Source organism: Mobula hypostoma, chromosome 20 (genome assembly GCF_963921235.1).
Source record: "Mobula hypostoma chromosome 20, sMobHyp1.1, whole genome shotgun sequence".
NCBI lineage: Eukaryota > Metazoa > Chordata > Chondrichthyes > Myliobatiformes > Myliobatidae > Mobula > Mobula hypostoma.
This window is the reverse complement of record NC_086116.1, coordinates 60,448,077-60,473,228: the sequence shown is the minus strand read 5'-3', so window position 1 is coordinate 60,473,228 and position 25,152 is coordinate 60,448,077. Positions and strand designations below refer to the sequence as shown.

At 42.4% G+C, this 25,152-nt stretch overlaps 1 protein-coding gene across 2 annotated transcripts in view; it reads right to left on the bottom strand.

Moving 5' to 3' along the window:
• Positions 1-13,594: 13,594 nt before the first annotated feature.
• The window catches only part of chchd3a (coiled-coil-helix-coiled-coil-helix domain containing 3a), a 325,052-nt gene continuing 313,494 nt past the window's right edge, over positions 13,595-25,152 (bottom strand). Inside the window, exons 8-9 of one of the 2 annotated variants that reach the window (XM_063073043.1) lie at positions 15,875-16,008; positions 13,595-14,000 (exon numbers count right to left, since the gene is read on the bottom strand). In XM_063073043.1, coding sequence (XP_062929113.1) covers positions 15,877-16,008 — 132 coding nt within the window. In that variant the 3' untranslated portion in view covers positions 13,595-14,000; positions 15,875-15,876. The remainder of the gene's footprint in view (positions 14,001-15,874; positions 16,009-25,152) is intronic. The other variant, XM_063073044.1, reaches the window with a different exon arrangement.

Sequence of the window (25,152 nt, the reverse complement as noted above, 5' to 3'; positions counted from 1 at the left end):
TGATTGCGAGCATTGTAAAACTCAAAGGATGAAGAAATTAATAAAGAAAGGGAAGGTACAATATGAGAGCAGACTGTAAGAACCCACCTTCCCCCTCACCTTGTCCTGCCTATCGCTTGCCAGCTTGTACTCCTTCCCCTTCCCACACTAATCTGCCCCTTTCCTTTCCAGTTCTGATGAAGGCAGAATGATAAGGTGCAGGAAGGGGAAGGGGTACAAGCTGGCAAGACAAGGTGAGGGGGAAGGTGGGTTGATGGGAGAAGGGGATTAAGTCAGAAGCTGGGAGGTGACAGGTGTAAGAGGTGAAAGGCTGAAGAAGAAGGAATCTGACAGAGCAGTGGACCACAGAAGAAAGGGGAGCAGGAGGGGCACCAGTGGGAGGAGATGGACAAGTGAGGAGAAGGGAAAGGGGTTAGAGGTGACCAAAACAGGGAATGGAAAAACAAAGAGGTGGGGAGGGGAGAATTTAGTAGAAGTTAGAGAAACTGATGATCATGCCATCAGGTTGGAGGCTAACCAGACGCAATATTGGCTGTTGCTCCACCAACCTGCGTGTGACCTCATTGTGGCAGTAGAGGTCATGGATGGACATGTTGGAACAAGAATAGGAAGTCAAATTGAAATGGATGGCCACTAGGAGATCCCACCCTTTGTGGCGGAACAGAAACAAACAAAACCCGTAACAAGCAAAGGATCAGCAAGGGGGACCGAAGGAAATGAATATCAGTAAAAACAACTGAATGCCGTAAACCAAAGGATCCCAAATCTTTATCCAGGAGTTTTGGAAGTGTTAGTTGTAAATGTAATGAATGTTATGGTTATTATTGTCTAAAACTCTATCAATTCTGGAGAAATGCTTGAAAATTTGAAGTAACATAGGTAAGGTGATATGTGAAGAAAGGAGGGAGAGAGGAAGGGGCAATGAACATACTAACTTAGGAGGTCTTCACAATCACCATCACCATTAACTGACTCTATACCCTACACTCCACCCCTCAAACACACACAAAATCATCAGAATCAGAATCAGGTTTATCATCACCAGCATGTGTCGTGAAATTTGTTAACTTAGCAGCAGCAGTTCAATGCAAGACATATCACCAATCACCATTAACTGAATCTACACCCTGCACTCCGCCCCTCAAACACACAAAATCAAGAAGAAGAAAAGTAAATAGGTAAGTCTACTACAGTAAGTATATATGTGTATATTAAACAGTCAAATTAAAGATTGTGCCAAAACAGAAATAATATAATAAAAAGTGAGGTAGTGTTCATGGGTTCAGTGTCCATTTAGGAATCATATGGCAGATGAGAAGAAGCTGTTCCTGAATTGCTGAGTGTGTGCCTTCAGGCTTCTGTACCTCCTTCCTGATAGAAAGAATGAGAAGAGGGCATGCCCTGGGTGATGAGAGTCTTTAACAATGAATGCTGCCTTTCTGAGGCACCACTCCTCAGCAGGTCAACTAAATTGACTGGATTGCCTTATTAGAGAACCATCATGGACCTGACAAGGTAAATGTCCTTCCTCTGTTCGGGCAGAGTCTAGGACCAGAGGGCACAGTCTCAGAATACAAAGACATCTCTTTGGGACAGAGATAAAGAGAAACTTCTTTAGCGAGAAGGTGGTGAACCTGTGGAATTCATTGCCACAGGTGGCTGTGAAGGCCAAGTCGTTGGGTATATTTAAAGCGCTGGTTGATAGGTTCTTGATTAGTAAGGGTGTGAAAGATATTGGGGAGAAGAACAGAGAATGGGGTTGACGAGGATAATAAATCAGCCATGATTGAATGACAGAGCAGACTTGATGGGCCAAATGGCCTAATTCTGTTCCTATATCTTATAGTATTGTATAACTATAGATATTGAATGGGAAATCCTCAAAAGGTAGTGGTTTCAGACCAGTATATAATTGGTAAAGCCCTCCCAACCATTGAGCACATCTACATGAAACACTGTGATATGAAAGCAGCATCCATCATCAGAGATCCTCACCAACCAGGCCAGCTCTTTTCTCACTGCTGCCATCGGGTAGAAGGCACAGGAGCTTCAGGACTCACACCACCAGACTCAAGAACAGTTACTACCCCTCAGCCATCAAGCTTTTGAACAAAAGGAGATAACTGCACTCATCTATTGAGATATTCCCACAACCAGTGATCTCACTTTAAAGATCTTTATCTTGTTATTCCATGCTCTCATTATTTATTGCTATTTAATTTATATTTGCATTTGCACAAATTGTTGTCTTCCATACTCTACTTGATCTTTCATTGATCCTGTTTACAGTTGCTATTCTATAGATTTGCTGCATATGCCCACAGGAAAAAGAATCTCAGGGTTGTATGTGGTGACATTTACGTACTCTGATAATAAAATTTACTTTGAACTTTTGAATTTTGATATAGTAATATTCTTCAACATTCTCATCAAATAAATTGCCAGTGCAATAAAAACTAAATTAGTTACGTATTGCTTGTATTTAATTCCTTGCTTGTCAGTATCTGATACAGCCTTTTTTCAGGGACATAAACTCCGTGAAGTTGGGTTTATGGAGTTCTTGCTTGAAAATGCAGTTTGATGGGAGTCTTTTATGTGTTGGAGAGTAAGTTGATTTTGAAAGTTATCTTTAATCTTCGGTTTTTTTTTGCACTGGGCAATGAAATTTGCCACACATTAGCAGACATTTTATCCCAACTACCAGTCACAGAGAAGAAATCCTATTCCTATTCCCTTTTTAAAAGATCTGCATTCATCTTCATACTTGTTTTGTTGTTGTTGCTCTAGGTTTTACTTGTGCCCACAGCAAGGGGTGCTATTGTCCACAAGAGGGATACAAGTGATTGTTCAAAGAATTTTAATCGGTTTTTAACTGGAGTCCTGGTGTTAGCTGCACATAATGGGAAACAGCGTAATTATAATACTCTAGTATAATGAAATCTCATTTTACAATGAGAAATTAAAAGTCTTCAGGAGCTTTAAGCTGCACATCAGAGTCACGCGTGATGTAACAGCTGTGGTCTGACATCAGTGACAGAGAAAACGCTGGAATCTATAATGAAGGATTTAACACTTAGTAAAGAATAATGGGATTAAACAGAGGCAGCATGACATTACAAAAGGGACATTAAATTTAGCCATTCTATTGAAATGCTTTGAGGATGTGACCAGTAAAATAGATAAGGGGCAAATTCCATGGGTCCTGTTGGAGGGTTATAGCCAGAGATGTTGGCTGTTTGTTCCCTCTTCGCTTGCTGAATTCCTCCAATATTTTGTGCACATTGCTGGCATTCTATCTACTCCCTGGGTAAAGGCTCCTCTGGAATCCTGTTTGATACATCAGTGACAATCATGTCCAAGGTTTTTAACCCTTATTCATCAGTTCCAGATTCAGAGTTGGAACAAAGCTGGGACAGCTCCTTGGATGGTGGGTAGGCTTGGGAGTCAGTGAATCATGGAAACACATGGCAGTGATTGGTGGCTATTTACTAGGCAAGCCACAGGAGGTACCGCGCATGCCGGAAATCTAGAGCAATACACAATGTGCTGGAGATCTCAGCAAGTCAGGCAGCATTTATGGATGGAAATAAACAGGCTGATGAAGGGTCTCGGCTCGAAATATCAACAGTTTATTCCCATCCATTGATGCTGCCTGACCTGCTGAGTTCCTCCAGCACACTATGTGTATTGCTAGGCAAGTCTCCTGGTCCTGATGGATGCATCCCAGGGTACAGAAAGAAATAGAGTAAGTTATAGCAGATGCGGGTAGAGGTTATAGTAGAGACAACCTTATTAAATACAATTAAGACAGTTAGATAGACTTTCTGACTAGTAAGCAGATTTACAGTGCCAATAAAAAGTATTCACACTCCTTGGAAGTTTTCAGGTTTTATTGTTTTACAACATTGAATTACAATGGATTTAATTTGGCTTGCTTTTGACATTTATCAACAGAAAAAGACCCTTTTGTGTCAAAGTGAAAACAGATCTCTACAAAGTGATCTAAATAAATCTCAAATTTAAAACACTAAAGAATTGATTGCATAAGTAAACACAAAATAATCTGCAGATGCTGGGGTCAAAGCAACACTCACAACACGTTGGAGGAACTCAGCAGGTCGGGCAGCATCCGTGGAAATGATCAGTCGACGTTTCGGGTTGGAACCCTTCGTCAGGACTGTGGGGGAAGGGGCAGAGGCCCTATAAAGAAGGTGGGGGGAGAGTGGGAAGGAGAAGGCTGGTAGGTTCCAGGCGAAAAACCAGTAAGGGAAAAGATAAAGGGGTGGGGGAAGGGAGACAGGGAGGTGATAGGCAGGAAAGGTGAAGAAAGAATAGGGGAAAACAGTGGGTAGTAGAAGGAGGCGGAACCATGAGGGAGGTAGTAGGCAGCTGGGGGAGGGGGCAGAGTGACATAGGGATAGAGGAAGGGAGGGGGAGGGAATTACCGGAAGTTGGAGAATTCTATGTTCATACCAAGGGGCTGGAGATTACCTAGATGGTATATGAGGTGTTGCTCCTCCAACCTGAGTTTAGCCTCATCATGGCAGTAGAGGAGGCCATGTATGGACATATCTGAATGGGAGTGGGAAGCAGAGTTGAAGTGGGTGGCTACTGGGAGATCCTGTCTGTTTTGGCGGACGGAGCAGAGATTTGTTTTTCAGCAAGTCAAAGACCCCAAGCATAAAGCCAAATCTACACACGAATGGCTTAAAAACAACAGTTAATGTCCTGCAGTGGCCAAGCTAGAGTCCAGACCTCAGTCCAATTGAGAATGTGTGGCTGGACTAGAAAAGGGCTGTTCACTCACAATCCCCATGCAATCTGACAGAGCTTGAGCAGTTTCGTAAAGAAGAATGGGAGAAAATTGCAGCGTCCAGACGTGCAAAGCTGATAGAGACCTATCCACACAGACTCAGGGCTGTAATTACTGCCAAAGGGGCATCTACTAAGTACTGACTTCAAGGAGGTGAATACTTATGCAATCAATTATTTTGTGTTTATCTCATTATAATCTTGTACTTTATCTTATCTGCACTGCACTTTTTTGGTAGTTTTTTAAAACTTTATTCTTCCTGAATGCACTGTGTAATCTATGCAAGACAAACATTTCACTGTACCTTGGTACATTTGACAATAATAAATTAATACATCATTCCATGCCCAATACAAGGCTCTGGAAGGAGAAGTTCTTTTCCCAGCCCTGTCACAAGAACCAGGAAAAGGTTCAAGAATACTCTCGGATCTATTTGAAAAAAAAATTGCAATATCTCCATTAACTCTGGGAATCCCTGACCCATGGATGTTGAAAGCGGAGGAGTAATCATTCAGGATGGAACCACGGCATCGATTCCATGCGTTCAGAATTTGCCCAGCTTTTGAGTAAATGGTGCATGGAATGCACCGCCTCTCAAACTCACTCAACCCCCACTCCCTCACCCCTCCAACGTTGCACAGGTCTCATGAACCAACTGCGAGCCACAGAATGAGAATAGATGGAAGTCATCCTTGACCCTAAAGGGCTTCCAAAAAGATAGATTGTTTATAACAAACAAGATTGCACTGGGGTCCACAAGTTTGCCTTAAAGCTCTGAAAGACTCACTGCTATCAGTTACAAGCTGAGCTGACTGTAGGTGGAGAGCAGTCCTTGTGCAATCCAAAGTGAAGGCTTGTCCAGGGAGTATCCCAACAGCCTTATGACAGAAGGACATTTCACTGTCTCCAAGTGTTAGTCAAATTCGGGGATAGTTAGAAACAGTGGAAAACAGTTATATATTTATCACTAAAAATAGCAGTTAGTCACACTTGCAGCAAAGTTTGGCAGTCCTATTCAACAAAAGGGATCACTGTCTGGTGTATCACTGAAGGGCCAGATTCGAAACTTTTGGCACTTCAGCTTCATTTGTACAGAACGTTCCTGGACTCATTGACAAATGCAGGGACAAAATGGGAGGCCTGATGGTTGTGTCTTCTCTCCTATGTATTTTGAACTTCATGATGGAGTGTGTGGGCACAGATGATGGGATGTATTGATAAGTTTGATGTTTGCTCTCTATGGACTCATAAGCACACTGTCTGCACAATCTGGCTCAATGTATACACAGTACTATACATGAGCTCAATAACGACCAATACAGACTGGTATCATCTTGCCTATATTTCAATTCTATCTCTTAGTTTTCTTTTCTTTTGTAATTTGTTACAGTTCCATGACTGCAGCTAGGCACAGCTCAAGCACCATCTATAAATTTGCTGACGATTCAACTATGGTCGGCAGAATTTCAGATGGTGATGAGAAGCCGTACAGGAGTGAGAGAGATCAGCAGGTTGAGTGGTGTTGCAGGAACTACGTTGTACTCAGTGTCAGTAAGACCAAAGGATTGATCGTGGACTTCAGAAAGGGTAAGACAAGCTTTCAGATGACTCTGCCATAGTTGGATGCATCAGCAAGTGAGGCTGAGTACAGGGCTACGGTAGGAAAGTTTGTCACGTGGTGTGAGCAGAATTATCTGCAGCTTAATGTGAAAAAGACTAAGGAGCTGGTGGTAGACCTGAGGAGAGCTAAGGCACCGGTGACCCCTGTTTCCATCCAGGGGGTCAGTGTGGACATGGTGGAGGATTACAAATTCCTGGGGATATGAATTGACAATAAACTGGACTGGTCAAGGAACACTGAGGCTGTCTACAAGAAGAGTCAGAGCCGTCTCTATTTTCTGAGGAGACTGAGGTCCTTTAACATCTGCCGGACGATGCTGAGGATGTTCTACGAGTCTGTGGTGGCCAGTGCTATCATGTTTGCTGTTGTGTGCTGGGGCAGCAGGCTGAGGGTAGCAGACACCAACACAATCAACAAACTCATTCGTAAGGCCAGTGATGTTGTGGGGTGGAACTGGACTCTCTCACGGTGGTGTCTGAAAAGAGGATGCTGTCCAAGTTGCATGCCATCTTGGACATGTCTCCCATCCACTACATAATGTACTGGTTGGGCACAGGAGTACATTCAGCCAGAGACTCATTCCACCGAGAGGCAACACAGAGCATCATAGGAAGTCATTCCTGCCTGTGGCCATCAAACTTTACAACTCTTCCCTTGGAGGGTCAGACACCCTGAGCCAATAGGCTTGTCCTGGACTTATTTCCTGGCATAATTTACATATTACATAGAAACATAGAAAATAGGTGCAGGAGTAGGCCATTCGGCCCTTCGAGCCTGCACCGCCATTTATTATGATCATGGCTGATCATCCAACTCAGAACCCCGCCCCAGCCTTCCCTCCATACCCTCTGATCCCCGTAGCCACAAGGGCCATATTTAACTTCCTCTTAAATATAGCCAATGAACTGGCCTCAACTGTTTCCTGTGGCAGAGAATTCCACAGATTCACCACTCTCTGTGTGAAGAAGTTTTTCCTAATCTTGGTCCTAAAAGGCTTCCCCTTTATCCTCAAACTGTGACCCCTTGTTCTGGACTACCCCAACATCGGGAACAATCTTCCTGCATCTAGCCTGTCCAATCCCTTTAGGATTTTATACGTTTCAATCAGATCCCCCCTCAATCTTCTAAATTCCAACGAGTACAAGCCCAGTTCATCCAGTCTTTCTTCATATGAAAGTCCTGCCATCCCAGGAATCAATCTGGTGAACCTTCTTTGTACTCCCTCTATGGCAAAGATGTCTTTCCTCAGATTAGGGGACCAAAACTGCACACAATACTCCAGGTGTGGTCTCACCAAGGCCTTGTACAACTGCAGTAGTACCTCCCTGCTCCTGTACTCGAATCCTCTCGCTATAAATGCCAGCATACCATTCGCCTTTTTCACCGCCTGCTGTACCTGCATGCCCACTTTCAATGACTGGTGTATAATGACACCCAGGTCTCGTTGCACCTCCCCTTTTCCTAATCGGCCATCATTCAGATAATAATCTGTTTTCCTATTTTTGCCACCAAAGTGGATAACTTCACATTTATCCACATTAAATTGCATGAATTTGCCCACTCACCAGGATCAATAAAGTATGACTATGACTATGATTAAGACAAAGGAGCACACACCAGACCTTATTAAGGGACCAGCAGTGGAGAGGGTGAGCAGTTTCAAGTTCCTGGGTGTCAACATCTCTGAGGATCTATCCTGGGCCCAACACATCAATAGAGTTACAAAGAAGGCATGACAGCGGCTGTATTTCATAAGGAGTTTGAGGAGATTTGGTATGTCACCACACTCACAAATTGCTACAGATATACCATGGAGAGCTTTCTAACAGGCTGCAGCACCATCTGGTATGGGGGTGGGGGTGGGGAATATCCTCTCCAGCGTCCTGGACATCGTCAAGGAGCAATGTCTCAAAAAGGGTGGCATCCATCAGTGAGGACCCCATCACCCTGTACATGCTCTCTTCTCATTGCTCCCATCAGGAAGGAGGTACAGAGCCTGAAGGCACACACTCAACCATTCAGGAATGGCTTCTCCTCCTCGGCCATCTGATTTCCGAATGGACATGGAACCCATGAACTCTACTGTACTACCTTTTCTTCTCGTCTTTCTGCACTACTTACTTAATTAAACTTTTAAAACGTGTGTGTATATATACACACACACTTGTGATTTAATTCTTATTATTATGTATTGCGATGTACTGCTGCTGCATGACACCAAATTTCATGACATGCAGCAGTGATATTAAACCCGTTTCTGATTCAGTCCCCCTCACAATTAATTATCTACCCGACCTGCTCCTTGGTAACATTGACACGTTTAGGAACCGTGCTTCTCATTCCAAAGTTCAAATCATCAATGTGAATTGTGATCATTAACGGTCCCAGCGTGGATCCCCATGGAACAGCTCGACCCACCTTTTCCCATTGTGAAGAGGTACTCTTTAATCCCGCTCTCTGTTTTCTGCCTTGAAGCCACTGAGCAATCCACTCCATGTCCCTGAACTCCACATTCATTAGTCTTTAATGAGGTACCTCATTGGAGGCCTTTTAAAAATCCAAATTACATCTACTGCATTACCATTATCTTCTCTTTTTCAGTTCCCATTTCAAAAAAAATTCAATAACTTTGGTCATGCAAGATTTTCCCTTTGGAAATCTCGGCTGACCTTTCATTATTATATCTTTCATTTCTAGATGTTCTCGTTAGAAGATATTCCATCTGTCTGATATTAAGGACTAGTCTATAATTTCCCAGGCATGTTCAATCTCCCTTACTAATAACTGTGTTATGTAACCCATCAGTCTTCTAACACTATGCCCAAGTCTAGAAAGTTATTAACTAGGAGCAATAATGTCTCTGTTATCTCTCTTTTTAATGTGAATGCAATTCAACCAGACCAGGACTTTCATCCTCCAAGTTTGATCACTTTATTTAATATATCCCCTTTTCTATTTTAAATGCCCTTACTGTATTACTTACCCACCATCAAACATCATGTCCACCTCTGTATCTCCCTGTTAAATACCAACTGAAGTGTGATACAATAGCTACAAAATGCTTCACTTACTCACGTCTATTGATAAATATCAGTTACTCTTTGCCTTTCACTTTTTAAAAATCTCTTTTATGCTTTCCTTTACTTAATATTTGCCATTATCTCTGATTTCAATTACCCCTCTATATACATAATGGGGCAATTGAAATCACTTTATTTAGATTAGGTTAACTTAATATTATTTATTACTTGTACATCGAAACATATAGTATAACGTGTCATTTGTGACAATGACCAACACAGTCTTAAATACAGTGTTTGTACATAAGACCATAAGACAAAGGAGCAGAATTAGGCCATTCAGCCCATTGAGTCTGCTCCACCATTCCATCATGGCTGATTGCGGTTCCCACTCAACCCCATACACCTGCTTTCTCACCACATCCTTTGATGCCCTGACCAATCAGGAAACTATTAACTTCTGCCTTAAATATAGCCACAGACTTAGCCTCCACCACAGTTTGTGGCAGAGCATTCCACAGATTCACTACTCTCTGGCTAAAAAAATTTCTCCTTACCTCTGTTCTAAAAGGTCAACCCTCAATTTTGAGGTTGTACCCTCTTGTTCTGGAAACCCCTACCACAGGAAACATCTTCTCCACCTAGTCTTTCCAACATTCAGTAGGTTTCAATGAGATACCACTGTATTCTTCTAAATTCCAGTGAGTACAGGCCCAAAGCTGCCAAACGCTCCTCATACATTAACCTCTTCATTCTCAGAATCATCCTTGTGAACTTCTGGACTCTCTCCAATGGCAACGCATCCTTTCGGAGATACGGGACCCAAAACTGTTGACGGTACTCCAAGCGTGGCCTCACTAATGTCTTATAAAGCCTCAGTATTATCTCCTTGCTTTTAAGTTCTATTCTCTTTGAAATAAATGCCAACATTCCATTAGCCTTCTTTACCACAGACTCAACCTGTAAATTAACCTTTGGGGAGTCTTGCACGAGAACTAAGTCCCTCTGCACCTCTGATGTTTGAACCTTCTCCCCATTTAGATAATAGTCCATACTATTGTTCCTTTTACCAAAGGGCATTATCACACATTTTCCAACACTGTATTCCATAAAAAGGGCAATTTTTGTATATAAAGGGCATTTTAAATAAAAAGGTTCCTTAAGATTGTTATAGCCAGGGGCGGTAATGGGGACAAGCTCCCACTACCTATTAAATGCTCCGAATGGTGTGCACCTCAAATAGCCTCTGATAACCAAGTCCAGCTCCTGACCTTCACGTATGGCTGAGCTACCAAACCCAGTGGAACTGTTTCTACTGACAGGAGAAGGGGCAAAGATGCGTTACTGGCGCCTTAATACCAGTCGCTTCGGGCAAATGGGGCTAGTCAGCTGTAGTTGGCGGTTCATCTAAGGAGAAGGAAAACTCTGATCTTAAACCTCCACTGCCTTTTGGCTATACCCACTCATGGGAATTGGGTTTGGGAGTAAACCCCTCGGGGAAAAATCTGGAGCTGGAGTCCCAAAGGCAGTCCTACATTGAGTCAATGCTGACTGTCAACTCCTGCGACGCTGCTGGTACCAAACCGTATCGGTCTCTGCCATTGCTTCGGGTTCATTAGATGCATGGAGAGGAGGAGCTTGCCACATGGACAACAGCTTGCTCTCCATATTGTACTGCCCAGGATTGTGTATCTAGACAGCTAGAACCCAATATCCACGGTCAGTGGCGACCGACTGAGGCACTCACCTCACATCAAACAAATGAAGTCTCAGTGCGTTCTTTCCTTTAGCAGAATATATTATTTCCAGGTCGAAGTAAAACAAACGCATTAACATCAGTGCACAGAAAAATGAGTTATCAGCCCCTGGTCTTCTCCCTCCCCTTGCACTGTTGTAGTGTGAGTACCTGATGATAAAATGAACCACTGTGTCCATCCTAGGCAGTGTCCTGCAGCTCCAAAGACATGTTCATACTCTGGCTGCAGAATTGGTAGAAGTTTTTCCTTTACAATTGCCCTGAAGAATATAGTCTGCAGTCTGCTGGACCCAAATTGACATTGTAGCTAATGAAATAAGATCCCCTGGAGAAAATGCTCTCCCATTTCACTTTCAGAGTGAGACCATATCTCCAAGTTACAGTGCAAATTTACACTTTATTTGGTACAGTAGATATGCTCACGGTCTTCTGCTGCAAGGATTAAAAATACAAGAAATTCTACATATACTGGAAATCCAAAGCAACACACACAAAATGCTGGAGGAATCCAGCATCTATGGAAATGAGAAAAACAGTCGCTGAATTGGGCTGAGATCTTTCTTCAGGACTGAAAAGGGGAAGACGATAGAATAAAAGGTGAGGGAAGGGGAAGGGGAAGACGATAGAATAAAAGGTGAGGGAAGGGGAAGGGGAAGACGATAGAATAAAAGGTGAGGGAAGGGGAAGGGGAAGGGGAAGGAGGATAGCTAGCGGGTGATAGGTGAAGCCAGGTGGGTAGGAAAGGTAAAGGGCTGGAGATGAAGAGATATTACAGGAGAAGAAAGTGGACCATAAGAGAAAGGGAAGGAAGAAGGGACCCAGAGAGGTGGTAGGCAGGTGAAAAGAGGAATCAAATGAGAGAGGAGGGGGAGAGAAATTTTTTCTGGTAGGAGGAATCGATATTCATGCCATCAGATTGGAAGCTACCCAGATGGAATATAAGGTGTTGCTCCTTCATCCTGAGGGTGGGACAAGAGGAGGCCATGGACCAACATGTCAGAATGGGAATTAGAATGTTTGGTCACTGGGAAGTTCCACTTTTGGTAGATGGAGTGGAGCTGCTTGATGAAGCTGCCCCCAGTTTACGACAGTTCTTACCAATGTAGAGGAGGCCGCACTGGTAGCACCGTACACAATAGATGTCCCCTGCAGATTCACAGCTGAAATGTTGTCTCACCTTGAATGCAGGTGAGACAGCAGGTGAATGGGCAGGCGTAGCACATTGGTTGCTTGCAGGGATAAGTGCTAGGAGGCAGATTAGTGGGAAGGGACAAATGGACAAGGGCATCATGGAAGAAGCGATACCTGTAGAAAGCAGAGAAATGGGGAGGTTCGGTGGTAGGATCTCTTTGAAGATGGGGGAAGTTGCGGAGAGTGATGTGTTGGATGCGGAAGCTCATGGGGTGGTAGGTAAGGATAAAGGGAAGTCTGTCGCTGTTAAGGAAGATAGGGTGAGCCTGGAGGAGATGCAGTTGAAAACACCATCAATGGTGCAGGAAGGGAGTCCCCATCCTTTGAAGGAGGAGGTAACTTGTGGAAAGGAAAACCACAAGGATCAATGTATTATACATCACGGTTGTAAGTATGGCTATTTGAGTTACAGTTACCTTCCTGTCAGTTTGAATCAGTCTGGCTATTCTCCTCTGACCTTGTTCATTAATAAGGCGTTTTTGTCCACAGAACTGGATGTCATTTGTTTCTTCCGCACCATTCTCTGTAAACTTTAGAGCAGGGGTTCCCAATATTTTTTAATGCCATGGACCACTCCGTGACCCCAGGCTGGAAACCCCTGCTCTGGAAAATGTTGCGTGTGAAAATGCCAGGAGATCAGCAGTTTGTGAAATACTCACCTCATCTGGCACCAACAATCATTCCACGGTCACTTAGATCACATTCCTTCCCCATTCAGATGTTTGGTCTGAACAACTGAACCTCTTGACTATGTCTGCATGCTTTTATGCTTTGAGTTGCATCATCGATCAGGCATACATACTTACCTAATAAAGTGGCCACTGAGTACAGTTCTCAATATTAAAGCAACTAGACGCTAAACCTGTGTGAAATCATGAGGAATAATACTCAACAGATTGTTGGGGACAACCTGAACTGGGGCCAGTTGGCTCCCTCTTTTAATATGACACAAGTCCAGACACTAAGCTTCAGTGAAGTGCATTCCTGATGAGACGAGTAATTTTAAAGAGCTCATTTCTGGCTCAGATTATAATGAACTACCTCATCCTAATACAGCTCAAAGATCATAATGTGTGAACAACGTCTGGAATGTTGTTCAGTAAGGGGACTCAGAAATAAAAAAAACTACTGCATTCTGCAATGTGTACACTCAAAATAACAAGATATTTTGTGCTCAGACAGAATCCAGTAGCTTCAGACAAGTCAGTTGTATTTTGATCTTTGAAAGACAGATTTAATCACATTATTGTTAGAATGTTTCAAAGGCCTCATATTAAACAAAACAAAATATTCCATATAATGTCATAGGACAGAACAATTACAGAAAAGCTGAATGCATTCTTGGTAGGACGAGAATCTTGGTAGGTTGTTAAGTCGTTCACAACTGTGCCAAACACATCCCCACCAATTAAAATGAGGGTGCTTGCTGCTGCTGTTACTGCGGTGATAATGGCCCTTTGTTTCCTCTTTCCCATAATGTCCTGATGCCTTTGTCAAGTTACTTTGATTACTTCTGAAAGGTGATCCGTTGGTGAAATAGATGATGAGGGCTTTTTGATGAGACTGGAGACTGTTTTAACCTCCTTTCCCCAGAAGGCTCTAAAGTTAGAAAGGAAACAAGACACATACATTTATGAGAAAACAAACGAGAAGGGTAACCAAGGTCAATTAAGTGATTTACTAAAAATGTGCTCTTGCAGTACATCTACCTAAGTTTCTATATTCGCATTAAGATAATACATTCCAATAAACACAACATATCCACCTAATGAACCTTCTCTTGTTCTAATTTGGCTGACTGGCAATGTGCACAGTTCAAGATCAGTATTCATTGTCCAACCTTAATTGCAAGGCCATTTCTGAATCATCTGCAGCAGGACAGGGCAGGTAAGGACGGCAGATTTCCTTCCATCAAGGCTATTTGTGAATATGATTGATTTTTTTTTACAAGCATCTATTTTCATGGTAACCATAACTGATACTAGCTTTTTATTTAATTATTCCAACAAATTCAAATTAGTGTCTTTGGGTTGGTCAATATCCATTTCTCTAAAACCTACTCTTTTTTTAAAACAAAACTATAAAAGTTTATTTACAGGTCAGTCACAGCCACATTGCTAATGTGCATCATCTTCTCTCACAGGATAAAACAGGAAATAGCAGGGGTACTTAGTGAATACTTTACTTCAGTATTCACTATGGAAAAGGATCTTGGTGACTGCATTGCAGACTGAAAAGCTTGAGCATGTAGACATTAAGAAAGGGGATGTACTGGAGCTTTTGGAAAGCATCAAGTTGGATAAGTTGCCAGGACCGGATGAGATGTACCCCAGGCTACTGTGGGAGGCGAGGGAGGAGATTGATGAGCCTCTGGCGATGATCTTTGAATCATCAATGGGGACGGGAGAGGTTCCGGGGGATTGGAGGGTTGTGAATGTCGTTCCTTTATTCAAGAAAGGGAATAGAGATAGCCCAGGAAATTATAGACCAGTGAGTCTGACTTCAGTAGTTGGTAAGTTGATGGAGAAGATCCTGAGAGGCAGGATTTATGAACATTTGGAGAGGAAACTGGGCTGAGAAGTGGCAGATGGAGTCCAACCCAGATAAGTGTGAAGTGGTTCATTTTAGTCATAGTCATAGTAATACTTTATTAATCCCGGGGGAAATTGGTTAAATTTTGGAAGGTCAAATATGATGGCAGAATATAGTATTAATGGTAAGACTCTTGGCAGTTTCAAGATCAGAGGGATCTTTGGGTCCAAATCCATAGGACACTCAAAGCAACTGTGCAAGTTGACGCTCTGATTAAGAAGGCATACAGTGTATTGGCCTTCATTAATCGTGGAATTGAATTTAGGAACTGAGAGGTAATGTTGCAGCTATATAGGACCCTGGTCAGACCCCACTTGGAGTACTGTGCTCAGTTCTGGTCGCCTCACTACAGGAAGGATGTGGAAGTCATAGAAAGGGTGCAGAAGAGATTTACAAGAATGTTGCCTGGATTGGGGAGCATGCCTTATGAAAACAGGTTGAGTGAACTCGGCCTTTTTTCCTTGGATCGACGGAGGATGAGAGGTGACCTGATAGAGGTGTGTAAGATGATGAGAGGCATTGATCATGTGGATAGTCAGAGTCTTTTTCCCAGGGCTGAAATGGTTGCCACAAGAGAATACAGGTTTAAGGTGCTGGGGAGTAGGTACAGAGGTGATGTCAGAGGTAAGTTTTTTACTCGGAGAGTGGTGAGTGCGTGGAATGAGCTGCCGGCAACGGTGGTGGAGGCGGATACGATAGGGTCTTTTAAGAGACTTTTGATAGGTACATGGAGCTTAGAAAAACAGAGGGCAATGGGGAAGTCTAGTAATTTCGAAGGTAGGGATATGTTCAGTACAACTTTGTGGGCTGAAGGGCCTGTATTGTGCTGTAGGTTTTCTATGTTTCTATGTTTCCTTCTCTTCATTATATTCACAACACACCTTCAGTGTATAAATGAAATATGGCCAGTCCTGATGAAGGGTCTCAGCCTGAAACTTCGACTGTTTATTCCTCTCCATAGATGCTGCCTGACCTGCTGTTTGTTACCCTGGATTTCCAGCATCTTCAGAATCTCCTGTGTTTACGCCATAAAATAAATTCAAGTTAACTTTATTTGGTCCAACAGTAAGATGGTGTTACAGAGCAGTCACCAATGTTTGGCTGATGGAGCTTAAACACACTCCCAATTTGATTCATTTCAGCAGAAATAGTGACTAGAAGCAAAGAAATAGACAGACGCAGAAGGACACAATGAGCTGCCAGTGCAAGTGGTGGATAGGGAGTTCAATTTCAGCATTTAAGGGAATTATGGATGGAGGGGTATGGAGGGCAATGGCCCAGATCGATGGGATTGGGCAGAATAACAGCATAATTCAGACTAGATGGGCTGTAGAGCTTGTTTTCTGTCCTATGGCTCTACTGTTAGTAATGGATTATCAGCTATTGCTTGACTGTGTTTTGACATCTCATATGTCTGTTGATTCTGGATGCATGCTTTAATCCAAACAGATCTACAATATCCGCAGTTTCGACGGGCCAAATGGCCACCCCTCATTTCCTGTTCTCCTCTGCTCTTGAACTTCATGTTATGATTGGAGCATTTTGCAAAGAACTGTAAAACAAAATTTGTGTGGGAAGAAAAAGAAAACTTGGGGAAAAAGCCTCACATCATCCAGAAACCAATTTACACCGCACTTCTGAAACTTTATAATGGTACATAGACAGTAAAAAGAATTGCACTTCACACATCAGGAACAGAAAGTTAATGGAATTATGTAGGTGTCAAAATGTGCCTCATCATTCACTCTAAAAATAACAAGGAGATTAAACAAAATATTGTGTAACATTGGGTTTGGTTTTGGTAACTGAACTTCAAGAATATGATTCAGGGGTACAGGGGTGATATAGTGGGTAAATTAAATTTTTTTTATCTCATTTAGAAATACAGAACAGTAACAGGCTCTTTTGGCCCAAAAAGCCCAGGCCACCCAATTAAAATAGAACTATAGAACACTACAGCAGAGAAAAAGGCCTTTTGGCCCACCTAGTTCATGCTAAACCATTAGTCGCCCCGTCCCATCAACTTGCACCTGGACCATAACCAGAAACCCTCCCCTCTATGCACCTATCCAAATTTCTCTTAAATCCTGAAATCGAACCCACATCCACCACTTGTGCTGCCAGTTCATTTCACACTCTCATTACCTTCCGAGTAAAGAAGATCCTCTTAAACATTTCACCTATCACCCTTAACCATGACCTCCAGTTCTAGTCTCACTCAACCTCAGTGAAAAAACCTACTTACATTTACCCTGTCTAAATCCCTCATAATTCTGTATACCTCTATCAAATCTCCTTTCAATCTTCTATGTTCCAGGAAATAAAGTCCTAATCTGTTTAACCCTTCCCTTGAGCTTAGGTCTTCAAGTCCCAGCAACATCCTTGTAAATTTTCTCTGCACACTTTCAATCTGATTTACATTTTTCCTGCAGGTACATGACCAATACTGCACACAATACTCCAAACTGGGCCTCACCAACACCTTATACAATTTCAACATAATATCCCAACTCCTGTACTCAATATAATGATTATCGAAGGCCAATGTGCCAAAAGCTTTCTTTAGAATCCATTTGCCAGTGACTTATATGACTATGGAATTATGAATCTGTATTCCCAGATCTCTCTGTTCTACCACAGTCCTCAGTGCCCTACTATTCACTGTGTAAGACCTACCCTAGTTGGTCCTCCCAAAGTGCAACTCCACACACTTGTCTGCGTTAAATTCCATCTGATTCTTCCAGCTGGTCCAGATCCCACAGCAAGCTTTAATAATCTTCCTCGCTATCCACTACACCCTCAATCTTGATGTCATCCACAAATTTGCAGATCCAGCTTATTATCCAGATCATTAATACATAGTACCATACTAAAGTCTTGCACATATATATACATGTAGCTAAGGCGCCTAAGACTTCTGTGCACTGCTGTTGTAATTTTATGTATTACACTGCACTGCTGCCACAAAAAAAAAGTAATTTCAAGACATATTAGGGATAGTCAGCGTGGCTTTGTGCATAGCAGGTCATGTCTAAACAATCTTATAATTTTTCAAGGAAGTTATCAGGAAAGTTGATGAAGGCAAGGCAGTGGATGTTGTCTGCATGTACTCCAGCAAAGCATCTGACAAGGTTCCGCATGGGAAGTTGGTCAAGAAGGTTCATTTGCTTGGCATTCAAGACGAGGTAGTAAATTGGATTGGACACTGGCTTTGTGGGAGAAGCCAGAGAGTGGTAGTAGTAGATGGTTCCTTCGCTGACTGAAGGCCAGTGACTAGTGGAGTGCTGCAGGTATCACTGCTGGGTCCATTGTTGTTTGTCACCTATATCAACGATCTGGATGATAATGTGGTTAAATGGATTAACAAATTTGCAGACACCAAGATTGGGAGTGCAGTGGACAGCAAAGAAGATATCAAAGTTTGCAGTGGGATCTGGACGAGCTGAAAAAAATGGGCTGATAAATGGCAGATGGAATTTAATGCAGACATGTGTGAGGTGTTGCACTCTGGGATGGCCAACCAGGGTAGGTCTTACTCAGTGCATGTTAAGATATTGAGGAGTGTAGTAGAACACAGGCATCTGGGAATACAGGTCCATAATTCATTGAAGGTGGCATCACAGGTAAATAGGGTCACAAAGAAAGTTTTTGGCACATTGGTCTTTGTAGATCAAAGTATTGAGTACAGGAAATGGGATGTTATATTGTAGTTGTGTAAGACATTAGTGAGGTCTAATCTGGAGTACTGTGTGCAGTTTTGGTCACCTACTTACAGGAAAGATGTAAATAAGGTTGAAAGAGTCCAGAGAAAATTCACAAGAATGTTGCTGAGACTGGAGGGCCCATGTTATATGGAAAGATTGAATAGGTTAGAACTTCATTCCTGGGGTGTAGTATAAACCCCATTTCCAGAAAAGTTGGGATATTTTCCAAATTGCAATAAAAACAAAAATCTGTGATATGTTAATTCACATGAACCTTCATTTAACTGACAAAAGTACAAAGAAAAGATTTTCAATAGTTTTACTGACCAACTTAATTGTATTTTGTAAACATACACAAATTTAGAATTTGATGGCTGCAACACACTCAACAAAAGTTGGGACATGGGCATGTTTACCATTGTGTTACATCACCTTTCCTTTTAATAACACTTTTCAATCATTTTGGAACTGAGGATACTAACTGTACTAGATTTGCAATTGGAAATTTTGTCCATTCTTGCTTGATATATAAGACTTCAGCTGCTCAACAGTCCGTGGTCTCCATTGTCTGATTCTCCTCTTCATGATGCGCCATACATTTTCAATAGGAGATAGGTCTGGACTGGCAGCAGGCCAGCCAAGCACACACACTCTGTGTCTACAAAGCCACGCTGTTGTAGCCCGTGCAGAATGTGGTCTGGCATTGTCCTGCTGAAATAAGCATGGATGTCCCGGGAAGAGACGTCGCCTTGATGGCAACATACGTCTCTCTAAAATCCTAGTATACACCTCAGAGTCAGTGGTACCTTCACATACATGCAACTCACCCATGCCGTGGGCACTGATGCACCCCCATACCATCACAGATGTTGGCCTTTGCACCTTTCGCTGATAACAATCTGGATGGTCGTTTTCATCTTTGGCACTCAACGCCCGTTTCTTCTGAAAACTAGCTGAAATGTGGACTCATCTGACCACAGCACACGGTTCCACAGTCTTTCGGTCCATCTGAGATGAGCTCGGGCCCAGAGAACTTGCTGGCGTTTCTGCATAGAGTTGATGTATGGCTTCCTCCTTGTGTAATACAGCTTCAAGTTGCATTTCTGGATGCAGCGACAGACTGTGTTGAGCGACAATGGTTTTCTGAAGTACTCCCGAGCCCACGTAGCTATAATTGTCACAGTAGCATGATCGTTTCTTAGGCAGTGCTGCCTGAGGGCTTGAAGATTATGCACAGTCAACAGTGGTTTCCGACCTTGCACTTTATGTACTGAGATGTCTCTGAATTCTCTGAATCTTTTCACAATATTATGTACTGTAGATGTTGAAAGACTTAAATTCTCTGAAATCTTGCGTTGAGAAATGTTCCTTTTGAACTGACTAACAATTCTCTCACGAATTTTGGCACAAAGGGGTGAGCCATGACCCATGCTTGCTTGCAAAGACTGAGCCTTTGATGGACGCTACTTTTATACCCAGTCATGATATCTCACCTGTTACCAATTAGCCTGCCTAATGTGGAGTCTTCCAAACCGGTGTTACTTGAATATTCTGTGCAGTTTTCAATCTTATTTTAACTCTGTCCCAACTTCTGTTGAGTGTGTTGCAGCCATCAAATTCTAAATTTGTGTATATTTAAAAAATACGATTAAGTTGGTCAGTAAAACTATTGAAAATCTTTTCTTTGTACTTTTGTCAGTTAAATAAAGGTTCACGTGAATTAACATATCACAGATTATTGTTTTTATTGAATTTTGGAAAATATCCCAACTTTTCTGGAGAAGGGGTTTGTAGATTGAGGGGAGAATTGACAGAGGAATACAAAATTATGAGGGGTAGAAATAGGGTAAATGGAAGCAGGTTGGGTGAAGCTACAATTAGAAGTCATGGGTTAAAGGTGAAAGGTGAAATGCTTAAGGGGAACATGTGGGAAATTTCTTCACTCAGAGGGTGGTGAGAGTGTGGAATGATCTGTTAGCACAAGTGGTGGATGCAATTTTTGATTTTAACATTTAAGAGAGGTACATAAATGGGAGGGGTATGGAAGGCTATGGTCCAGGTGCAGGTCGAAGGGACTAGTTAGATTAAATGGCTCGACATTGTCTAGATGGGCCGAAGGACCTGTTTCTGTGCTGTAGTTTTCTATGACTGTCCGTGAGGGATGATAAATCTCATTACAGTATGGCCTCTATTGAAGAGCGAGACTAGGAAGGGGGCAAGGAGAGGGGAATCATGGCTGGGAAAAGGGGAAGAGAGAGGGGAGGGAGCAGGAAGCACCAGAGACATTCTGTAATAACCAATAAACCAATTGTTTGGAATTATATGGCTTTTCCTGTTGTCTCAGGGCTGGGTGTGTTTGTACCTGTGCCAACCCTTGTCCCTAGCAATCTTTCTCCACCACATACCCTACACCCTACACCCCTCCTGCGGCACTCCACCCTCACCATTCTCAACATCCTTTGCTTTAGATATAAAAAACAAGGACCCAACACTGATACACCAATCCCTGCAGCAAACCACTCGTCACAGTCCTCCATTCAAAGAGGCAAACATCTACTACACTCTGACTTCTTCAATTTTACGACCTTATCTTGAATGCCACTCTCCCATTCAGGATCTTGTCAAATGCCGACTTGCCTGGTATCTTCCTCAAAATACCCTATAGCTTTATATTACACCCATGTGACCAAATTAACCTACTAACCTGCAGATTTTTTGAATGTGGGGAGGAAACCAAAGCACCTTCATTGACTGCAGTTCAGCTTTCAACATTATCATCCCCTTAAAAATAATCACTAAGCTCCAAGACTTCGGTCTCTATACTTCCCTTTGTAACTGGTTCTTCAATGTCCTCCCTTGCAGATCCCAGTCCATATGGATTAACAACTTCTCCTTCACAATCCACATCTGCAAGGCTGTGTGCTTAGCCCCCTGCTCTACTCACTCTATACTTACGATTGTGTACAACTCCAACGCCATATTTAAGTTTGCTGATGACACCACTGTCGTTGGCCAAATCAAAAGTGGTGACGAGTCAGCATATAGCTGGAGGATTGAAAATCTGGCTGAATGGAGTCACAGAAACAACCTCTCACTCAACGTCAGCAAAACCAAGAGCTGCTCATTGACGACTTATACATACTTCGGTAATAAATTTACTTTGACCTTGACGCTCAGAGGAAACTCACACGACCATGGGGAGAACATACAAACTCCTTACAGACATTGTCGGAATTAAACCTAGGTTGCTGGCACAGCAAAAGCGTTGCACTAACTGCTATGCTATGCTACCATGCTGCTGAACCATATTAGTGTACTAGTAATGCAGAGGCTTTGACTGAGATCAAATCCCTGTTAATAACTTGAACTAAAAAAACCTAGTAACTAATAATAATGAACAATAACATGAATTGCTGTGAAAGCCACTCTGGTTTACTAAAGCACTTCAGAGAAGGACACGCCCTTCCTCACCTGCTCTAGTCTAGATGTGACTCCGTCCATGGATATCTAGAGAGAGGCAATAATTACTGGCTTCGCCAGAGGTACAAAGATCATAAAAAATGAATGCATTAAAAATTGCAAATTGAAAGTGATGTTATATAATAGTCCATGGAGATGAAGAGGTTAAAAGATTATCTGACCAAGATATTTAAATAACAGCGTTGAGTGGATACAAAGCAGGCTCTCTGTTTCAGGAATTATGAACAAATGGATAATTGTAAATGAAGAAAAGAGTGTCTAAATCTCAGACCAGCACATATGTCACAAGATGCTTAAGAGATAGGCAAGTAATTACGAAGCAAAAGAACTTTCATATATGCAATGCCATTTCCACCGCCCCCCCCCCCCATGATTCTAAAGTGCTTCAAGGCAATGAATTCTTCTTGATGCAGTCACTGCTACAATGCAGGCTATTGGCACAGTCAGTAAGGGTCCCAAAGCAGGAAATGAAACACTGAATGATGTGTTATTTTGATTTTAGTAGTGTTGCTTTGAAAGCACGGTGTTGAACAGGGCACCTGCAGAATTTCCTTTTCCATCTTGAGTATTGTCATGGGAAATTGACATACAGCTGATCAGCCAGAAGAGATCTTGGCCTAACATTTTACCTAAAATAAAGGCATTACAAGATACAGGGGGCGTAAAAAAAATTGGAAATGAGATGAGGGTTCCACCCTATGGAATAAGTGAAAGGAAGGCTTGACACTGCAAATAGTTTAATCTGTCTTTAAGTTACAGTTTAACTTTACCTGCTTCATAAAAAACATTTGCTCCAAAGAACACGACGTTCAGTCGTACATTTCACATGCATCTTATTCTGAATAACTTTTAACTGCTAGGACTGAAATACAAACTGGCACGCTTCTATAATACTGCGATGGCACAGATTTTGATGTCAGCGCCAATTACCAATGCAATCTATTCATCTTCTTATCTACTCCCCTGACGACGAGGATGACTTGTTCACACTCTGTGGTTTCTGAGGCCAATGAGGCCCACGTGGAAACTGCAGTCTTCCACAGATGGGGCAGACAGACGGGTAAGCCTGGGAGGTGACACCCCGTTCTGCTGCTCAGGCAGAGATTCTGGGCACCTTGAAGTTCTCAATACCATCTTGAATGCTCTTTCTCCTCTATGAGCCGTCATGGACCAGAGGTTCCCAGTGTGGATGATGCACTTAAATTTTTTTCTCTCTCTGACTGATATCTACTTTCATGCCAGAGCTAGGAACGAAGTGTCTGTTTCTGGCATCCATCATGCAAATGATATGGCTAGCCCAGCAAAACTGTCCGAGAATGACCAAGCAACGTAAGGAATGCTGGCCTGGGGGATCACACAAATGATGGTTTGCTTGTCCTTCCAGTTAACATTGAGGATTTTGCTGAGACAACATTGGTGGTATTTTGTATTTGAATGGACAAGTACAAACCTTTTAGTGGTGTGCTTAGTGCATAAAGTTCAGTCTCTGGAACAACAGAGGTCCCAGATCTACCGTATGAATCTGATATGATCTATATGATTATCTTTTGCAAGCATCTCAAGGCACTGGAAAGACACCACCAATATCATCTCTGTAAAATCCTCTAAATTCCTTGGAGAATAAGCAAACATATTATTGTCCTCTTCTGGACACACATTCCCATTACTGAGGCTCCAAGTTTCACTCAGTCAGCCATACAGGCCAGGCCATTTTATTTTGCATGGTTGACATGCTCCTGAAACAGACAATGTATTCTGAATTCTGTTCTGGAAAGAGATAACTGGGCAGATAGGGAAACAGATCTAACAATGTGCTTGCACCATTGAAAGAATTGCCACTGACTCCCGAGAACCTCCATCCCATGATGGCTCAAAGTGGAAAAGAAACATTCGGAATGGTGCTGAGAATCTGAAGGGATTGCATCAAGGTTCCTCAGAGGCCTGTGTAAGCAGTGAGAAACAGGAAAGGTATGGCCACATTAGTGGGATTGTATTACAGACCACCCAATAGTCAACGAGACTTGGAAGAGCAAATCTGCAGAGAGATAGCAGACAACTGCAGGAAACATAAAGTTGTGGTGGTAGGGGATTTTAATTTTCCATACATTGATTGGGACTCCCATACTGTTAGGGGTCTAGATGGTTTAGAGTTTGTAAAATGTGTTCAGGAAAGTTTTCTAGATCAGTATATAGAGGGACCAACTAGAGGGGATGCAATATTGGATCTCCTGTTAGGAAACGAATTAGGGCAAGTGACGGAAGTCTGTGTAGGGGAACACTTTGGTTCCAGTGATCATAACGCCATTAGTTTCAATTTGATCATGGACAAGGATAGATCTGGTCCTAGGGTTGAGGTTCTGAACTGGAAGAAGGCCAAATTTGAAGAAATGAGAAAGGATCTAAAAAGCGTGGATTGGGACAGGTTGTTCTCTGGCAAAGATGTGATGGGTAGGTGGGAAGCCTTCAAAGGGGAAATTTTGAGAGTGTAGAGTTTGTATGTTCCTGTCAGGATTAAAGGCAAATTGAATAGGAATAAGGAACCTTGGTTCTCAAGGGATATTGCAACTCTGATAAAGAAGAAGAGGGAGTTGTATGAAATGTATAGGAATCAGGGGGTAAATCAGGTGCTTGAGGAGTATAAGAAGTGCAAGAAAATACTTAAGAAAGAAATCAGGAGGGCAAAAAGACATGAGGTTGCCTTGGCAGTCAAAGAGAAGGATAATCCAAAGAGCTTTTACAAGTATATTAAGAGCAAAAGGATTGTAAGGGATAAAATTGGTCCTCTTGAAGATCAGAGTGGTCGGCTTTGTGCGGAACCAAAGGAAATGGGGGAGATCTTAAATAGGTTTTTTGCGTCTGTATTTACTAAGGAAGCTGGCATGAAATCTATGGAATTGAGGGAATCAAGTAGTGAGACCATGGCAACTGTACAGATTGAAAAGGAAGAGGTGCCTGCTGTCTTGAAGAAAATTAAA